The 17,604-nt window shown below is 38.4% G+C and overlaps 1 protein-coding gene across 1 annotated transcript in view; it reads left to right on the forward strand.

Annotated features, from left to right (window-relative positions):
- Positions 1-17,604, forward strand: part of CHAT (choline O-acetyltransferase) — a 31,181-nt gene extending 13,577 nt beyond the window's left edge. The window contains exons 7-14 of the mRNA XM_065746797.1: positions 4,183-4,352; positions 5,614-5,714; positions 5,904-6,032; positions 6,913-7,035; positions 8,543-8,684; positions 11,444-11,506; positions 15,381-15,518; positions 17,201-17,604. Of these exons, the coding sequence (XP_065602869.1) occupies positions 4,183-4,352; positions 5,614-5,714; positions 5,904-6,032; positions 6,913-7,035; positions 8,543-8,684; positions 11,444-11,506; positions 15,381-15,518; positions 17,201-17,467 (1,133 nt within the window). The 3' untranslated portion in view covers positions 17,468-17,604. The remainder of the gene's footprint in view (positions 1-4,182; positions 4,353-5,613; positions 5,715-5,903; positions 6,033-6,912; positions 7,036-8,542; positions 8,685-11,443; positions 11,507-15,380; positions 15,519-17,200) is intronic.

A 17,604-nucleotide genomic window follows, 5' to 3' on the forward strand; every position in this document is an offset into this window, starting at 1 on the left:
TGCTGGGTTCAGTATTTAGATGTTTTGGTATACAGACACTGTGAATTATGTAAAGGGAAAAAAGTGATCATATGATTCAGAGTTTTCTCCTAAATGTTCTTTCTAACCAGAGATTTCATCAGGGTCACAGCTTCCCTGAATCTGCCTACACATCATCAGTACGGTGAATTAATATGGAACTGAAGTCTGTGTCCAATTTTTTCACAAAATATCATGTATCCTGAAATCCTAAATCATAGGGATTCATTTACAGCAGAAATTCATTTCAAGTATTTTTATAGAAGAACAGATGATTCACAGTTGGATTTGGTCTCACTAGAGATTGATTTGTATTCTAACCAATAGATATATAGGTTTGAGTACCTAAGCACTATTTTGGGTGGTTAAAAAGTAACCTTTGTTAAAGCTGTAACCACTGAATTCCACAGAAGTATTCCAAAGGAATATCAACAGCTTCAATAAACCTGCAGCCAGAGCCTTAGAAACTGAAACCATCTGAAAACAAACAAAAATAATCCCCCCAAAAACCATCTTGCTTTCTGTAGACCATAAACACTTCCCCTTCATTATCTGTCTGCTCTTTTTTGTTCTTATGTCCATTTCCTGTTTCTAATTTCCACTCACTGCACATGTTGAGCCTGGGTTAAAAGACAAGTACTTTCCTATTGCATACATACCTAGGACATTCTTTCCATTTCACACTACTATTTTATCTCTTCTTACTGCTTTGCACTCACATCATATATCTCATCCTTTGATTACAATGTACTTCTACCAAGACAATAAAAATACTAGTTGTTATAAAAAATACCAGACTTGCAGTCAGTGAACTCAATTTTGTGAGTCAATGAACTCAACAGAGTAAATCCAATGCCAAGAAGAGCAGTGATTTTTCACCACTGTTATTAATCCACGTTACTTTCTTAGTTACTTACAGCTGAAAAGTTGTCTACTCAGATAGTAATTCTCTGATGCAATTTCACTGTGCAGAAAGCAAAACAAAATGAGATTTTTAAAAATATTGTTATTTGTTTTTCACTGTCTAAGCTTGTAATGTGGCACCAGTTTCATCTTCAGGCTTTTTTCTCCTCATATATGTATATTAAGATAAGGAAGTTTCATGTATCTTAATGAAAACTAAGGTAGACACCTAATAATTTATTTTCAAGGTTCACCTTTAGGTAAAAAAGTGAATATCCTCACATTTGCAGCTAAACAATGTTTGCAATTCAACATCATCTTAAGGGAAAAGGGAGAAAAAAAATCAACAAAACTAGTGAAACTCTTGGTATGGTGTTTCTGGATTACTTGGCACTTGCCAAAATATTCATTTTAGCAACAAAGTAAACCAACTTAGTTAAGCAGCTGAAAAATAAACACACAGGTTCTGCAGCAGCAAATGTCACAACACAGTGATGTGACCTTTCACTAAGCAAAGTAGGAATACCATCTCAGAAGACTCAAGTCAGCCCAGCTCCTCTGAACAGCATAATACTTTGCTGTTACACCTGCATGCAAGACTATTAACTGCCACTGTTTCTTTCTTACCTGAGTTGAAATGCTACAATCTTAAAATATTCTGAGCTGAAAGGGACTCAAATCCAACTCCTGCCCTTGCTACAATAATTAACAATGAGAGAGAAAAGCCTCTAGTGTGAGGCGGAAGGGGTTGCAACTGTTCTGTGTCAGTTACGTGCATTAGAAAGAAGCAAGGAAAACAGAAAGCAAATGTCTTGCAGGGGTTTGGGTGTTACTGTGGTACCCTCCAGCTCAAGCTGTTCCATGATTCTATGATCTCTGGATTCAGCTCTTTCTGAAATACTTATTTTGCATCCCAAGTCATGGTTCTTGAGTTCTTGTGCAGTTCATTGTCTGCTCTATGTGAGAATTTTGTCTGCATTTGATCAGGTCTCTGTATATATATTATTCCTGTTAGGATATCTTTCCACTACTTTTCTGTTTTTAACAGATCTGAATTTTATTCACTCAACACCTAGAATCAAACTACCTTGAAGTCATATGTCACAAAAAAGGGCTTTATATCTGTCATTGAGGTGTGGGCAGCAGCCACAATGTAATATCTATAAAGCCATCAGATAACAGAGAGCAAGACACTGATCACAATGTGAGCAGTTTGTAAGTCAGTACCCAGATTTTCCTTCAAGTGCTTGTCCACAAATGCCAGTAGCTAAGATATACAGAGCAACTTGCATTCATACAGCTCTTTTCAGCCTACGCATTCGTGAATTCAGAGCATCAATGGAGTAAATACAATTACTCTCAGTCTAGTAAGTATCATATACTAAAAGAACTCTATAGGCAAGAGCACAGGGACACATACTGTCCCTCATAAGTCTTCTGAATCTCTTCGAAAACAATTCACAGAAGCATCAGTGTTCTCATGATGTAGGGTGACGTAGACCACCAGCATTTGGTTCAGAAAGCTCAGGCTGCCCACATGCCCCATTAGTTACGATTTCCTTCTTAGGCCTTTCTAGGAGCTGTCAGGAACACTAGATACTTTCTGGTTCTGTAGACAAGGGAAGATAATAACGGACCACATGCTCAGACAGGCTCCTGTGCAGACTGCAAGAAGTCAGGATGGCCACTTCTGTTGCTCAAGGTTCCTGAATGCCAATGCTCCCTTGCAAGCGCAACCAGCAACAGATATCATCTTTCCTTAACCTGTAAGAGGTCATAGCTCTCTTCTTCCTTTATAGTGCTGCTATCACTTATTTTCCTTCTCTTGTCATCTTTTCCTTTTCTCACATTTGTGCTCCTTTTTACTATACTGGATCTGACCCTGGAGGATATCACGCATGAGTTATTTTCTAGCTCCTCACTAACCAGTGTTACTCCTTTCCAAATGTACATCTTTTCTTTCTTTGAAACATACTTTTCTTATAGGGAATCAAACTACTTTTCATATTTGCAAAACCTAAAAATACATACATTTTGAAATTGCTCCATATTTCAAATGCAAGATTTGTTTAAACGCTTCTTCCATTCTTTCAGCTAAAACGATCTCCTACAAATTTGCAGGAAATTATCATCAACTTGAATTCATGTTGTTAGTTAAAAACGTTCTCAAATGAATATTTTCAACAAAATCTGGCAAAACCACATGAAAACTGATCTGTTAAGAATGGAAGGAATTTGAGTCAATGTTTAAGATCCTTTGATCTTGTTAACAGCCATTTAACAGCAATTAAGGATGCTATGTGCTTTTGAATAAAAACATACCTTCCTTATAGGTTCTACACTTTTTTCCTTTCAATTAAGAGACGTATTATGTCCCCAGATTTAAGTAAATCCAAGGCCTTAAACTCAGAAGCACAGAAAACCTTTACATTCATAATATTTCTGAGTTAAAGGAACTGAGGAATAAAATAAAACACCATGAACAAAGATCAATACACTGGTCATAGCGTAAAAGCAATCTTTGTAGTATACCCACAGAAGCTAGAGAGATAGGACAAGAAGAAGAAACAGGGAAAGTTAGAGAAATTGTATCAGAAGCACACAAGTGACAGTAGGGAAATGAAAGATGGCAAGACATGATCTGAACAGTCCCACATCCAAAACCAAAATCTCACAGCCTTACTGATGGATCTTTCTTTTTCCATGTGATAATGGCAACGCATTCAAACTAGGGATTATTTACATTGCAACAATAAAAGAGGAATGACAGGAAACAAAAGAGAGTTTTAATGCAACAACAGCATTCCCCACTGTTCCTTATCCTGAAAGAAGTTTTAACATGGAACAGAACAAAAGCAGCATAGGTCCTACTGCTCCATAACAACACCACAATAGCATGAGCTCTAAAATTATCCATTTTCCACCTTTTCCTCTCTGTCATATATACATATATACAAAATAAGTAACTTTTGTTTGCTTACAGCAAACAAAAAATTCAGAAAATTACAGACAGAAAAAGCACATATTACTGAGTCATGTGAAAGAGTCAAAGAAACTTCCAGAAATTAATACATGAATGAATGCCTTGACATAATGTTTCCTTGCTCTGAAGTTATTCTGCTGTTCAGAGCTCTGCAGACACCAACTCAAGGTAGAGTCTCAAGGGCCAGATCTGTAATGCTGACCAAGTATTAGCAGGGTCCAAGGCCAGTCCTTCACTACAGGTAAGAATATGTGAATATTTTGCTCTTCTACCTCTAGACTCCACTAATCGTGACTCTCTTGACATGATTGAACGATGTATATGCCTGGTGTGCCTGGACAGCCCAAGTGGGGTGGAACTCAACGATACAAACATGGCATTGCAACTGCTACATGGAGGAGGCTACCATAAAAACGGTGCCAATCGTTGGTATGACAAACCTATGCAGGTAAAAACCTTACAGTAGTATGATACTGCACGTGGCAAAGATTTTCAGTTGTCCTTGAAGCAGGGAACACTTTGAAGCAGATAGGAAAGAACTGGAAGTGGTGTCAGCACCCACCAAGGCAGGGCTGGTGCAGAGAGCAGAGGTGCTTCCTGCAAGGCAGGTGAAGCAGGATTATTGTCTCAAACAACTTCTAATTTTCATTTACTATAAAGTAGTGGAAAACAAGTTTGCATAGAATACAGGAGGGCTTCATTTCACCAGACATATTCAGGCCAGAAGAGCTCAAAGGTGAAGAAAAATTGTTAGAGGAAAGACATCTCATTTTCTTTCATGTAAATGCAAATTAGGTAGGAAACCACTCCTCACAGTAAAACTTGCCCTTTCTCTCCATACCTTACCCAGACTTTACAGTAAGGCAATAAAAAACATCCAGGAAAACATTTTGCATGGGGAAACAAAGGAGGCAGGATGGGTACGTGTGATACAAATGTGCAGAGTGAGCTGAGTAAACAAAGTCCAACCAAAAAAACAGTACACAAGAAGTGGGATCAAGAGGAATCAAGAAAAGGGGCAGGAAGTGCAGACAAGTTGAGGTCTGGTCTGAGATATCTGTTGTTGTCTGAAATACGAAAGTGATCAAATGCTTGGCCATTAAATGGAACTACTTATACCAGCATGCAATAAAATCAAGAAGGATGATGAGAGGGAAATAAAGAAAAGACCACAAAAAAAGAAATGTAAAGAGAAAGGAGGATAGCAAAACAAGCTATGAGTAAGCTGAGTAAGCTATCAAATAAGGACAAGCTTGCTTACTTGATATTACACTTCTAATATAATGTGTTCCTAGGAGAATTTCCAGGTAAGAAGTTGCATTGCTCTCGAAAGGGGAACCTCAGATTGTTGGGTTGGGTTGGTTTATTTTTTAGCCTTTTTTTTTTTTTTTTTTTTTTGCAACTGAAGTTTTCTTTACCATAAAGCAAATGTTAAATCCAATTTCCAGATTCAAAGGGGAATACACTAAAATTCACATTTTTATGAGACTCAGTACAAAAGATCCATCATTTACAGGACAAGAGAGACTTCCACAATAAGTATTTGTAAGTCTTACATTGATCTGTAAGTTAAGGAAGTTCCTGATGTGAGCAATAAGAAAACCATGGGAGACTGACAACATCACTTTTTAGGCTGCCTAAAAACTTCACCTTCAGGTTGCTGTGGGTAACTTGCTCTGACCATGATTTATTCACTACATGTCTTGCAGTTTGTAGTAGGAAGAGATGGAGTCTGCGGCACAGTATGTGAACATTCCCCATTTGATGGCATTGTACTGGTGCAGTGTACGGAACACCTGCTCAAGCACATGTGAGTGTACATTCAGTACAGCTATTGTACCTGCTCTAGCCATGGGAATTTTCTGACAGTTGCAATTTCCCCTGCTGCAAAGAACTACTAAGTCCTGTTCAGCTCTTGGAAGCTAGTAATTTACGTGCTAAAAAAGCCACTCTTGACAAACTGACTCTTACCATGATCTTTTCTCTCACATACTAACAGGAAAGAAAGCTCCAAGAAGTTAGTCCGAGCTGATTCAGTAAGTGAGCTTCCTGCTCCACGGAGGTTAAGATGGAAATGTTCCCCTGAAATCCAGGCACACTTGGCATCATCAGCAGAAAAACTCCAAAGGTAGCACATATTCCTCACTTCTTTTCAACAGTGTCTGCAACCTGGTAGCTACCCAGAATAGTTTGTGCTATAATGGATTTTCTCACTCTCCCTGACCCTCCGCTCCTCCTCCTCTTCCCAAACATAACCAGTACAGACACACCTAGCATCTCCTTGCAGGACACCACCCCTATGGGCTGGGGCTACTTCAGGGTATTCAGGAATTGCACTACCATCATTCTCCTCTCATGTAAATATTAGGAAAGAAAAACACCAAGGGGAAAAAAAAAGAAAAAAAAAGTTCTATTTGCACATGATGCAAACGGTACAGGTCCTCTATTTATATGGGTGCAGTTTATGGGTTTGACCTGATTAAAGCAGAGGCCAAGGCAATGGGAATATGGTATATGGGACAGTAGACTACAGCTGATTTGAATAAGCAATTTGAATTTGATAATGTTATTTGTTTACATCCAACAAATACACGTTTTGCTCCTACAACAGTTAATTCTTCTGATTGCGTCTCCAAACTGTAAAAGATTTGCATGATCTGGGGTGGGTGGAAAGGCACAAGAAGAGATTTTTTTCAAGTTATTTAGATCACAGGCCTGTGTGCTGAAATGAAGCTGTTGAGAATTAACCTAGAAGAGCAGACATGAATGAAAGGGCTTGAGCACCACAGTTCACATTAAGACTGCAGATTACGAGCCCAGTCTAGAATCTATGGGTAACTGTGACTGCTAGCGACAAGTTACCAAAGGCCAGGACTGCCGGCAGGGCAGGATGCTTCTCGACTCTGTGGTACAGCAGTAGCTGTTCTTTGGGTTTTATCTACTGTCTGAAATAGAACATGAGAGTCTTGCATTTCCCCTTGTGGTAATTGCCTCTGCTTGTCTTCCAGGATAGTAAAGAATCTGGACTTTATTGCCTACAAGTTTGTGAACTATGGAAAGGAGTTCATTAAGAAACAAAAGACCAGCCCAGACGCCTATATTCAAGTAGCACTCCAGCTGGCATTTTACAGGTAAGTATAATTCAAATCACAGGAACAACAGAACTCAGTCATTTATACAGAGTATCCACCACCTCCTGAGCAGCCAAAAAATAAACAAATAAATGCCTCCTGCATGATCTTGCCTCACAGTGGTAAAATAGAAATTACCACACAGTTCTAAGATAAAGTTCTTCTTTCCTTCATTCCATTTCATGCTCCTGACTCTGCTGTCCCATCTCTGCCTCCCCACCTCTCCATCAATCTCCCCACAATTTTCCAGGGCTTGAAACAGAGAAAGAGGTGAAGAGATGTAGCAGGGATTGGCAGACAGAAGCAACAATAGAGTCTAAGTCCCGGGGGCAGAACCACTACCTTGCCACCATGAAATTTAGCTCGGAAAGAATTATGGCATTAACTCATAGATCACTGCACATGTCCTCACATATATGCAAAAGGGTAAATGTCCCCAGGGAAAAAACACTACAACAGGATTTCAGATCAGAGTTCCTACACAAGGCAGTAACTATTTCCTTCTTCAGAAGCATCCCAAAATTTGATAATATCCTCTAATTTCCATGGTATCATCAAAGTTAAAAGCTACTTTCCACACTGTGGGAACAGCTAATGCTCTAGGCTAGAGACTGGTTGCACGGTTTCCTGCAGAACAGCCTATTACACAAATGATTATTTATCATGTCAAATTAAATCCTGAAGTGGTCTTTACCTAGCCAAAATGAACAGATGCCTAACACATTTTGAGTATCTAAAAATGATCGTTAAACATCCATTTTGCATATTCCATTAACCAAACTCCAGCAATGGCATGGTCCAAGATTTTCATCCAGATCTGAGACAAAAATTAAATTCCACACAATAAAAAAAAAGAAGAAAATAGAAGAGGAACAGCAACAACAGCAAATCAACAAACCGTCCTTGGGAAACAGTTACCTTATAGATGAAACTCCTGATACAATAAAGAAGAGGTAAAGCACAGTAGGTCTCCTGAAGCAAGGCATGGGAGAACTATACCTGGTTCCAAATTAAATAACAACAACCTGTGCTCTGTTTGCAATGTGGGCTTTCATTCTAGCTCAGCTTCAAAAAATATGTTTTTCTCCTATCACTTTCCTCACTGACGCACTGAGTTTGTAAATAAAACATATTTTACTCCTGAAAGTGATTAATTAGACAATTATTTTATGATGCAGTACAAATATAACATTCCTTGAGATCTTTCAGTAGATTTTAGTTTTGCTAGGCTCACTTTCACACAGCAAGTAATTTTATTTTACTGGCAAAGCAGAACTAAAATATGAAGAGCTGTATGCAACTCCTCGTATCAGAGAGGAGTGAGCATTCATCTTTTTTAAGTTTCTTACACAATTCTATCAGCATTAAGATGAATGCTATATAAAATAGTAAATCATGCCTGTAACCATAAAATTTACCAAGCCTGTATTTCTTTTAGTCTTTATGATGCTTTGAAAATAATCATTCTTTGGATTTTTATTTATTTATTTATACTTTGTTCTCCCAGGTGCCACAGGAGACTTGTTCCTACATATGAAAGTGCTTCCATACGGCGATTTGATGAGGGCAGAGTGGACAATATTAGGTCTGCTACATCGGAAGCATTTGCTTTTGTGAAAGCAATGATTGATGACAAGCCAGCTCTGTCGGTATGTTGGTCTGGCTCCTTCTGCCTTCTCTAACAAAACCCTAAGCATGTAAATATATTCATGATGCCCAATCTCTCATTTTTTAACTGTTAACTGAGAACATAAAGGCATAACACATAGCAACTGGTCTCACAGGATTTTGCCCTTTGTGCAAACTGACTGTTAATCTGAATATTTATCCATTTAATTGAGCATACAAAGGATTCAAAGCTCTAGACACAACACAAACAAACAAAACATCATATTAAACTTAATATTACTGACTAAATGATCTACCACCAGATCCAAGTATCTAGGCTGAACATGGGAACTTCATGGCCATTATCCTGCTATGCAAGGAGAAATGCCTGGCTGCTCCCCTGCAGAAGTAGATAGCTTGGTGGCAGGTCACAATATGTCACGTAGCATAATTCACATGCTTTCACTTCAGTGGATATGTTCTGCCTTATCTTTTTTATTTTAAAGTCACATTTCTGCCACATATGCTTAGTTTATTGGGATCTCCAAGAGGGCTGACCTTCCATCACGGAAAAGCTTTCGTGATGAAAAAGCATAAGAAAACAATGCTCCAAACTGTCCTGACATCACTCTGCAAAAATAAAAGTTGTTTCCTTTCTCTGAGATGCTACTGTGTGTTTGCCAAGAGCATGAGTATTCTGTATGTTAGATGGCTGCACAAAGAGAGGTGCAGCTGACAGAGCTGAAACAATAGCTGCGTGAACAGCTCTGTGCCCATCACCCCTACAGAGCCTCCCTCAGCATCTCGCTGTGTACCACTTCCACTCACTGCACTTCACTGCTGCACAGGGAATTTCCAGGTGGCTGTTTAGATGCAACAGGCTGCCACAGTATAAACTGTTTTGCAGAGCAAAACTGATCTAGCTGTTCTGCAGTACCTAGCATAGCATCACCAGAAATATTGCTGGACTGCAGATTTAGCATAAATTACTGAAACAATGCAAACCAAGCTCTAATACCCCAGAGATTATGAAAAAAAAATGAGGAAATAATCACTGTTCCATGTTTTTTTCCATCTCCCTCTGGTTACCGTAACTAGAACTTAGCTCTTGATAAACAAGACTTGAACAGTTCCCACGTCATAGCAATAGCTCAAAGGAAAGTGGAGATAATTTCCTCAGCTGAGTGAGTAATTAAAGGCAGAATACAACCATGCTATTACACATAATAGTGACCATAATGTAATAGACAAGAAAAGGCTCATTTGCTATTGGAGTCCTGACTGATTGCTTACAACACAGCTCTTTATTGTATTTCATTAGAAGTTGCTGCCAATTAAAACACTTTTTCATCCACATTTGGGTGCTCAGCTGCAACATCAACACACATGCCTACACACCTAGAAGGAGCCAGTCTGCTGTTGGTATGTTTTTGCCAGATCCTTGTTCTCTTCAATAATCTCTTTCCAAGTTCCTTGGTCCAAAACCAAACTGCAAAACTTCTGCAGTTTTCCCAAAGCTTCAGTATTTCCCATTGCTTTACCACTCAAGGGTAAGATGGTGCACACATGAACTGTACTGCTTCAAACAAACAAGCAGAAGAATGTCGAGTCAGTTATTTCAAGGTGATTTCTTTAAACCTGCAGAATGCCTCTGAATGTGATGGGGTTAATTCTATTTTTTTGGGATAAAGCGACGCTTTGCTTGGTTTAAGCAGCCTTGGACTCCTCATAATATTCTTTGCTAATAGCCATTAATCCAAATCAAGTTGCAAATAATTTTCTACCTAACACTAATAAAAATTATTTTCAAAGGATAGCTTGAACAGTCACCAAAGATTGATCAAGTCAGATTGATTCTCTAGCAGGAGAAATATCTCATACTTTTGACACTTGCTGTAAAGGAGTCTCTGCATCTGACACTGCAGAGACTGCTGGAGAAGCTGTAAATTAATCAGATTTAAAGACTGCATGTGGTAATTTAATCTGTATAAAGGAACTAAGGACTGGGTCTAGCCCTGTGGAAAAAAAAATCAGACTCTGTACTTCAGAGGACCCTGATAGTGGCCTTGAATTGCTTCTAAAATGAATTCTTTATTACAAAGGTCATTTACCCATCCACAGAAGATGAAGGTCCCCTGCTCATCTGGAGACCCAGTCTCTTCTGCCTGTTTCAGGGTCTCTCAATGTTGAACTATCTGCCTTGACGTACAGAAGGGCAGCATTTCTTGGGGTCATTTTGTTGGCACGAAAGTCTGATTTTTGACAGGACTCAAAATTTACTATCCTGTTTTTGAGACACCTATGGAGGGTAGAACAGCCTTGAAAAATTCTAGATGCCTTTTCACACAGGGGAGTAATTTATTTTATTTTTTTTTACCAGCTAGTAAAATACCAGTAATGGTTTTCATTAATATCTCTGTCATTGTCCAGATAAAGCATTCTGAAAAAGATGGCTGGTGGTTCTGAAAACACTGAATTGCATTAAGCAATTATTTTCTTACTTCAGATGCAGCAATTCAATTAGTAATAATCTACATGCCCAAAATCCATGGAAAGGAACCGCAAATCTTGCCCTGGCCTCAAAAAAACAACCACGAATTACCTCATTCTACCCTTGCCCAACCATATACTGTTACTGAGTAGGACCTTCTGGCTTTTCAGTTATAAAGAATATTTCCACCTGAGAAAGGAACAAAAGATATTTGATGGTGCTGACTATTTGGTTGCCATTTAATTGATGGAAGATACGTTCTGTTTGAGAGTTTAGGCAGTAAGAGAGATATTTCAATTTCCCCAACAGGATTCTGAGAAGATGCAGAGATTCAGGGATGCAATTGCAGCTCAAACTAATTACACTATTTTGGTAAGTAAAATGCTGTTTTGACTGATTAAGAACTTCTTTTTACTCTCCAGTAAAATTATGAAGATACAATCATTTACTATACATTAAAAAAAATGCACATTTCAAAATATGAAAAATCCCTGGGTCACAAAAAAAATTTCTCAAGACATCCTCCAAAAAAGCAACATTAGATCAGTCTTGCTTAAAAAAATACCTTCTGGAAAGGAAAATAACAAAAATTGACAGAAAACTTGCTGGCAAGACTCCATTCTTGCACATTATCTCACTCACTGCAAATTTTCATGGAATATGACACTCTACCCATCATATTCATGGGGAATGCATATCTATGATTTGTTTGTGTTAGTGCCATAGTTAGGAGTCTCAGCCATAAATTTGGATTCCATTAAGCCTTGCATTGTCCGAAGTAACAATTCTAAAGTGGCTTTAAAGAGATTGCAATCAAAGTATTGAAAAGGTTTCTGTTGTTGTTTCTATTGTTGGTATTAAAAAAAAAAAGAACAAAATAAATATCGAATGATTTGAAAAATACAACGCTGCTACGCTGCTCAGATGAGTAAAACCTTTATATAGTAAAGCTCCTCATGACCATCTTGAAATATTATCTATGCAGATAACCAAGAATAGCCTTTTGCCACTTCTCTAGGATGAAGTAGCAACTGAGCACTCAATCAGGAAAAAAGTAAGGAAGGCTTAAAAGAAACTGACTTCACTGCTGTGTAACACGTGAGATAGAACTGCAATTGCAAAATCTAGATCCTCCAGATTTACAAGTACTCAGACCTATAAGCTATAACACTGCATGAAAGCTCATGAGAGCTGTAAAACACTGGAAGCTTCCTGCCCTTCCCAGAACTGACTGTGCATTTTCCTTGTTTTCTCTTCCCGAGAGGTGAGAGGTCCTTATCTGGGACCTCAGCTGACAAAAGCAATCAGTTTGATTAAGTCTGTGATCAGCAGCTGGGAGCACAGCTCATTAGATGGACCTGGAAAGCTGACCCAAATTGTAATTTATAATAGATAAAATAGATATAATTAACAATGAGGAAGTAATTAGACTAAGCTCTCTTTTAAAGGCCCAAATGTGTGTATAACAAAAGAAAGAGGAACCTTTCACTAACTAAATCAGTTTAGCATCAAATACAACTCATTTTCTGCTGATTAAAAATGAGACAATTTAGCCTAAGAAATGTTTTATATCACACTGTGCCAAGACAAAGTGCAGGCTTCCCCTGCAAACAGACCAGTCAAAACACTAATGAAATTAATAACGTTAATAACCAGCTATGTTAAGTGAATTTTCTACCCATGGTTTTGCCTCAGATCATTGCCTAACAAGCCGACATTACTGAATGCTGATTAAATACTCATAATGTTCAAGAAATCATTAACTTCCAGAGGTATACTCAGAGTACTGGAGAGGTGAAGTGTTGTTGTAAGGTAGGATTTTTTCCCAGGACTGTGAAATTAAAGAAGCAGGGAAGAAAAGTAGTTTTTGTTTCAGTGCTAGGAGAATGCATTTTTGAAGCTGACACTCAGCATCATCTCTAAAGCAGAGGCAAGTCTTACCTTAGGGTAACTATCTCACCTGAATGATCTCAGAGTAATTGCACAATTATCAGAAGATTCTGTAGGTCACAACCAATAGAGTTTCTGTACCTCTCTGCTTTAAAAATATTTATTTTCTATAAAATCCTCCCTCCAAATCATTTCAGTTCAAGAAAACGCTATAAATTCAGCCTCAAGTATAGCTCACGGGAAAATGCTAAATTCACCATAAGAAAATTAATTTATCTTTAAATATAAAAAGGCTTATAGGTGTTTCATCAAGCCCCTCTTTCTTTGTCAGAATAACAGAATTTAATTGATGTATCTTTAAACTGGGGCAAGGCTTCCACGGTCTGACTAAATTGGGTATAACAGACTGAAATGTAATAGCTCCTAAGAAAAACAAAAAAGTCTACTTCATAAAACAAAAAGCAATTTAATGATTTTATTTCCCCTTGTTAGGGCTTACTAGTAGCATTGCTATCTTAAATGCGGAGCTCTAAAATTCAATTTAGCACAGTTTTTTCCAATGCGTTGACTCACGGTTTATTTTGTTAGCCTGTCTCGGCCACTCTTCAGACATGACATTGATCTATGTTGCAAAAATGTCACTGCTAACAGCCTTATAAATCTTGTGTGATAGCAAAATATTTCCTTAGATTATCAAGTCAGTTTTCCTCCATGGGCAAAACAACATAAACACTGCCCTGAGGTATGCTACTTTTTGCAGCATTCTTGCTCCATCTGGGCTGATGAACAAATGGCCCCTTTACCAATGGGTATCTACTCCTTCATGAACCAAACAAGATTATCCACTCCCAATCCCATGCTTCAGGCACTCATTGCTGGTTAAAACGATTCTCCCCTCAAGAGAAAGAACAAGCGATTTTTTTTGTTATATTTTAATTCTCCCCTCAAGAGGGGAAACAAGCTCATTTTCTCTTCTAAATCCTACCTTCTCTCTCAAGTTGCCTTTTTTGCTTGTTACTAGGGACCTATGCTATAAGGTAATCTGTTTTGCTCTCAGTATAGTACAACATCCCTTCCTATCCATTTCATTCCTGTGTGATGTCAGCCTCCCACCTAGGAATGAGCTAAAGCTCAGTCCTTATAATCAATGCCCTCACCAGCAAGAGTAGTAAGCCCAAACTGAACGAGCATCTGAGGCAATTCCTGCCTGGTTGGAGCAGCTGGATGCTCTTCTTCAGATGCCAGAAGTTTCACATGGTTTTCAAAAGAAACAAATTCCTGGAAAGGAACTATTTGAGGATTTGTCTGTCTGTTCCCTCTACTGACTTTGTGATCTTGCTAGCCTCTTCAATCACATCTTCTAGCAAGCAAAAAATCTTAAAGCTAATTGAATTACCTAAATCTGTAGTGCTAGATAGTTAGATAAAGCAGAGAAACCCAAGCACAGTAAGCCCCCAGGGGACAGGCTTACTTCAGGCTCTCAGCGGTTAGTTCACCAGCATGCCCCCTATGTAGTCCCTCATCTGTTGTTTTCAATTGTCTCATGCCAGTGAGTGCTAAAATAAGGAGTGCCCCTGAGATAATTCATCTCTACAGTGAAACCCCAGGGGAAAGGGAATTGGAGTGTTTGGGCAGTGAGTTAATTATAGAAGACACCTGCATCCCTAATCCTAATCCTTAAGTGGTGAAAAATGCTAGTAGACTGTGACAGAACACTGGGAGATCTAACCATTCCATACTTGAAACAGGATCTAACTTTTATGTTGGCCCTACACTGAAATATAGCAGAAAAATAATGATTCCAGAGGTTCCTTCCAATTTAAATTGTTCCTAGTAAATCTGGTAGTAGATACCTACTAGATCTTTGGATCCACTTTCATTGAATGATGTATCCTTCCAGAGTGGGATCCAAGCTGCAAGGCATCAGAAGATTACCTCGTTTTTGTTTGGAAATGTTGTGTATCTTTCTTCTCTGAAATATAACCCAGGTGATGCACAACCAGTTCCAAAACACACTGTGAGATTTGTGGTATCTCACATGCTCCCTTCAGCAACTTTGAAAGTCCACTCCATGATATTCAGTTCTGAGAAATGATGAGAATCTAGAACTGCAGATAACATGAGCACTTAATGCATCTCAAGATCATCTCCCTTCTAATTTTCACATCTTCAAAGCACTGCATGAACGTCTGGTTACTGAACATCAACAAAATACGCACTCTGAGTAACATCTGAATGTAACAGGCATTACATCACTCAAACTAAGTTCATCAATCAAAAAACAAGACAACAACAGCCAGGAACGCACCTCTGTACTCAGCTGAATGCCAGTGTCTATCTATCATGTTCTACACAGGCTATTACTGGAATGGCAATAGACAATCACCTACTAGGGCTGAGAGAGGTGGCACGAGAACACTTCAAGGAACTGCCGGAGATCTTTACAGATGAGACATATTTGACAAGCAACAAATTTATCCTCTCAACCAGCCAGGTGAGTTTTTTCCCTATTCACTTGCTGAGCGAACAGTAACTGATCCACATTCTGCCAAAAATGACAATGAAAACGATAGACGGGGAAAAAAAACTAAGAATAATTGGTACCACCAAAAAGTCTGCAAAATTCTCCAGTTTTGGCTCATTTTCACAATTAGCACAGTAAATACTAAGTGAAGTTATTGCTTCCCTTGCAACATCACAAAGGCCTACCTGGAAATTCTGGAAACACAAGCATACAAATTCAGTAAAATTCATACAAGGGCTTGGTATTTCTTCACTTTCCAAACTACAGATCTTCCTGTTCCCTTTCTTTTCTTCCTTCCCCTAAGGTGCCACGTGTAGTAAGAATTCTTTATGCCAGGGACAGTACAACTCAAGGCCTGACAGGCTGCCACTCTTGAGGAAAAAAAAGCCAAGCACTATGGGAAAATTTAATTCTTGAAAGGAGCCACGTTTGAAATCTTGAAGAGCCTATAGTTAATCTGTGCAAGACTGCAAGCCATGCAGATATGCATCTTAGATTCACAGACATTTTAGACATTTATGGATTTATAGTTATGTACCACTAAGATACACTAAGAGCAAACATTACTTATATTTAATGTTCTGAAAAAGGAAACATCCTTTGTTGCATACATCCTAGAAATTAAATATTTCACTGCATGTAGCAGCAGTCCTAATGAAAGAAGAAATCTCTGTAAGAATTCATTTAATGAAACACAAACCCGACTGCATAGATTGGATCTATGCAACAAAAAAGACTTACAGTATCATGCTGCAGCATAAAACCTTAATAAGTAATTTGATCTTGTCATAATGTTTGCAGGCTTGAGACATGAGTGAATGTAACCAACACACTACTACATAAATTCTCCAAGAAACTATCCGTGAGCAAAGAGTGTTTCTGAATAGCTTTATGGCCTTCGGCTGTTGCACAGCAAATTTATCTGACAATTCTATGGCTCTATTAGCAGGACTAATGGCTTGTTCTACACCATTAAAAAGCCAAATGTCATTTGTGAAGGCCCATGTACACAAAGTCTGAAACATAGATTTCTATCACATCTTTTATTTTCTCTAGCAGAAAGTTTCATTCTTGTACTATGCCATGATTAAATTGGAATGTAATAGAAATGTAGTACCCAGATGCATTAAAATATGCTTTTATACTGCATCGCTTCTAATGAAGATCAGAATTAGAATGTAAATTAATATTGAGATGGATGATACTACTTTCTATAATCAGTTACACCCTTCACACCACAAGTTTAACACAACCTAAAGAAAATGAAAATCTTAAGGAAGTTCTATGCATCTTGAACTGGATCAAAATTGCATACAGCCTTAGAAATTCCACACCTATCAGAAGCTTGGCTTCTACCTGCTAAAGACATACAGCAAATGAAAAAAAAAAATGGGTATTATAATCTCCTCATTAAACAATGCCAGTTTTTAAACACCAGAAGACAAACAGAGCAGCCAGATCCCATACTGAGATAAGCCTCCACCTTCCAAGTATCAGCTTCAGACTTCTGAAGGAACTGCTATTCTACAAAGGGGATTCACTACGTTTCAAGCATTTGTAACATTTGGTTATCTTTTTTCTCATTCCTAAACAGCTGATTTCAGATGCACTGATTAATCAGAAATCATTCCTTACCTTCTCCCTGCAACCAGGTTCCAACGACTATGGAAATGTTCTGCTGCTATGGGCCCGTGGTGCCTGACGGTTACGGGGCATGTTATAATCCTCAGCCAGAGCACATATTATTCTGCATTTCAAGCTTTAAAGACTGTAAAGAAACCTCTTCAGACATGCTTGCAAAAGCTGTGGAAGAAAGTCTCCTAGAAATCAGAGATCTGTGCAACAAATACAACTCTACCACAGCAAAGTCACTTGCTAAACAGGAAGCCACACAGTTGCAGAGCGACCGCAAATGCTGAGAGGCTCTGGGAATTGTTATCCTGTATCCACCTTCAGAAGAAAAAATGACTTAGTTGTTCAAAGGCAAGATAGTGCTAGTAATACATTAGCGTAGAACAAAAATGCCATTGCTTTTACATTGTTGCTAACGTATAAA

Source organism: Cyrtonyx montezumae, unplaced genomic scaffold, assembly GCF_038088225.1.
Source record: "Cyrtonyx montezumae isolate F1298 unplaced genomic scaffold, pur_monq_1.0 scaffold_4, whole genome shotgun sequence".
In the NCBI taxonomy this organism is placed as follows: Eukaryota; Metazoa; Chordata; class Aves; order Galliformes; family Odontophoridae; genus Cyrtonyx; species Cyrtonyx montezumae.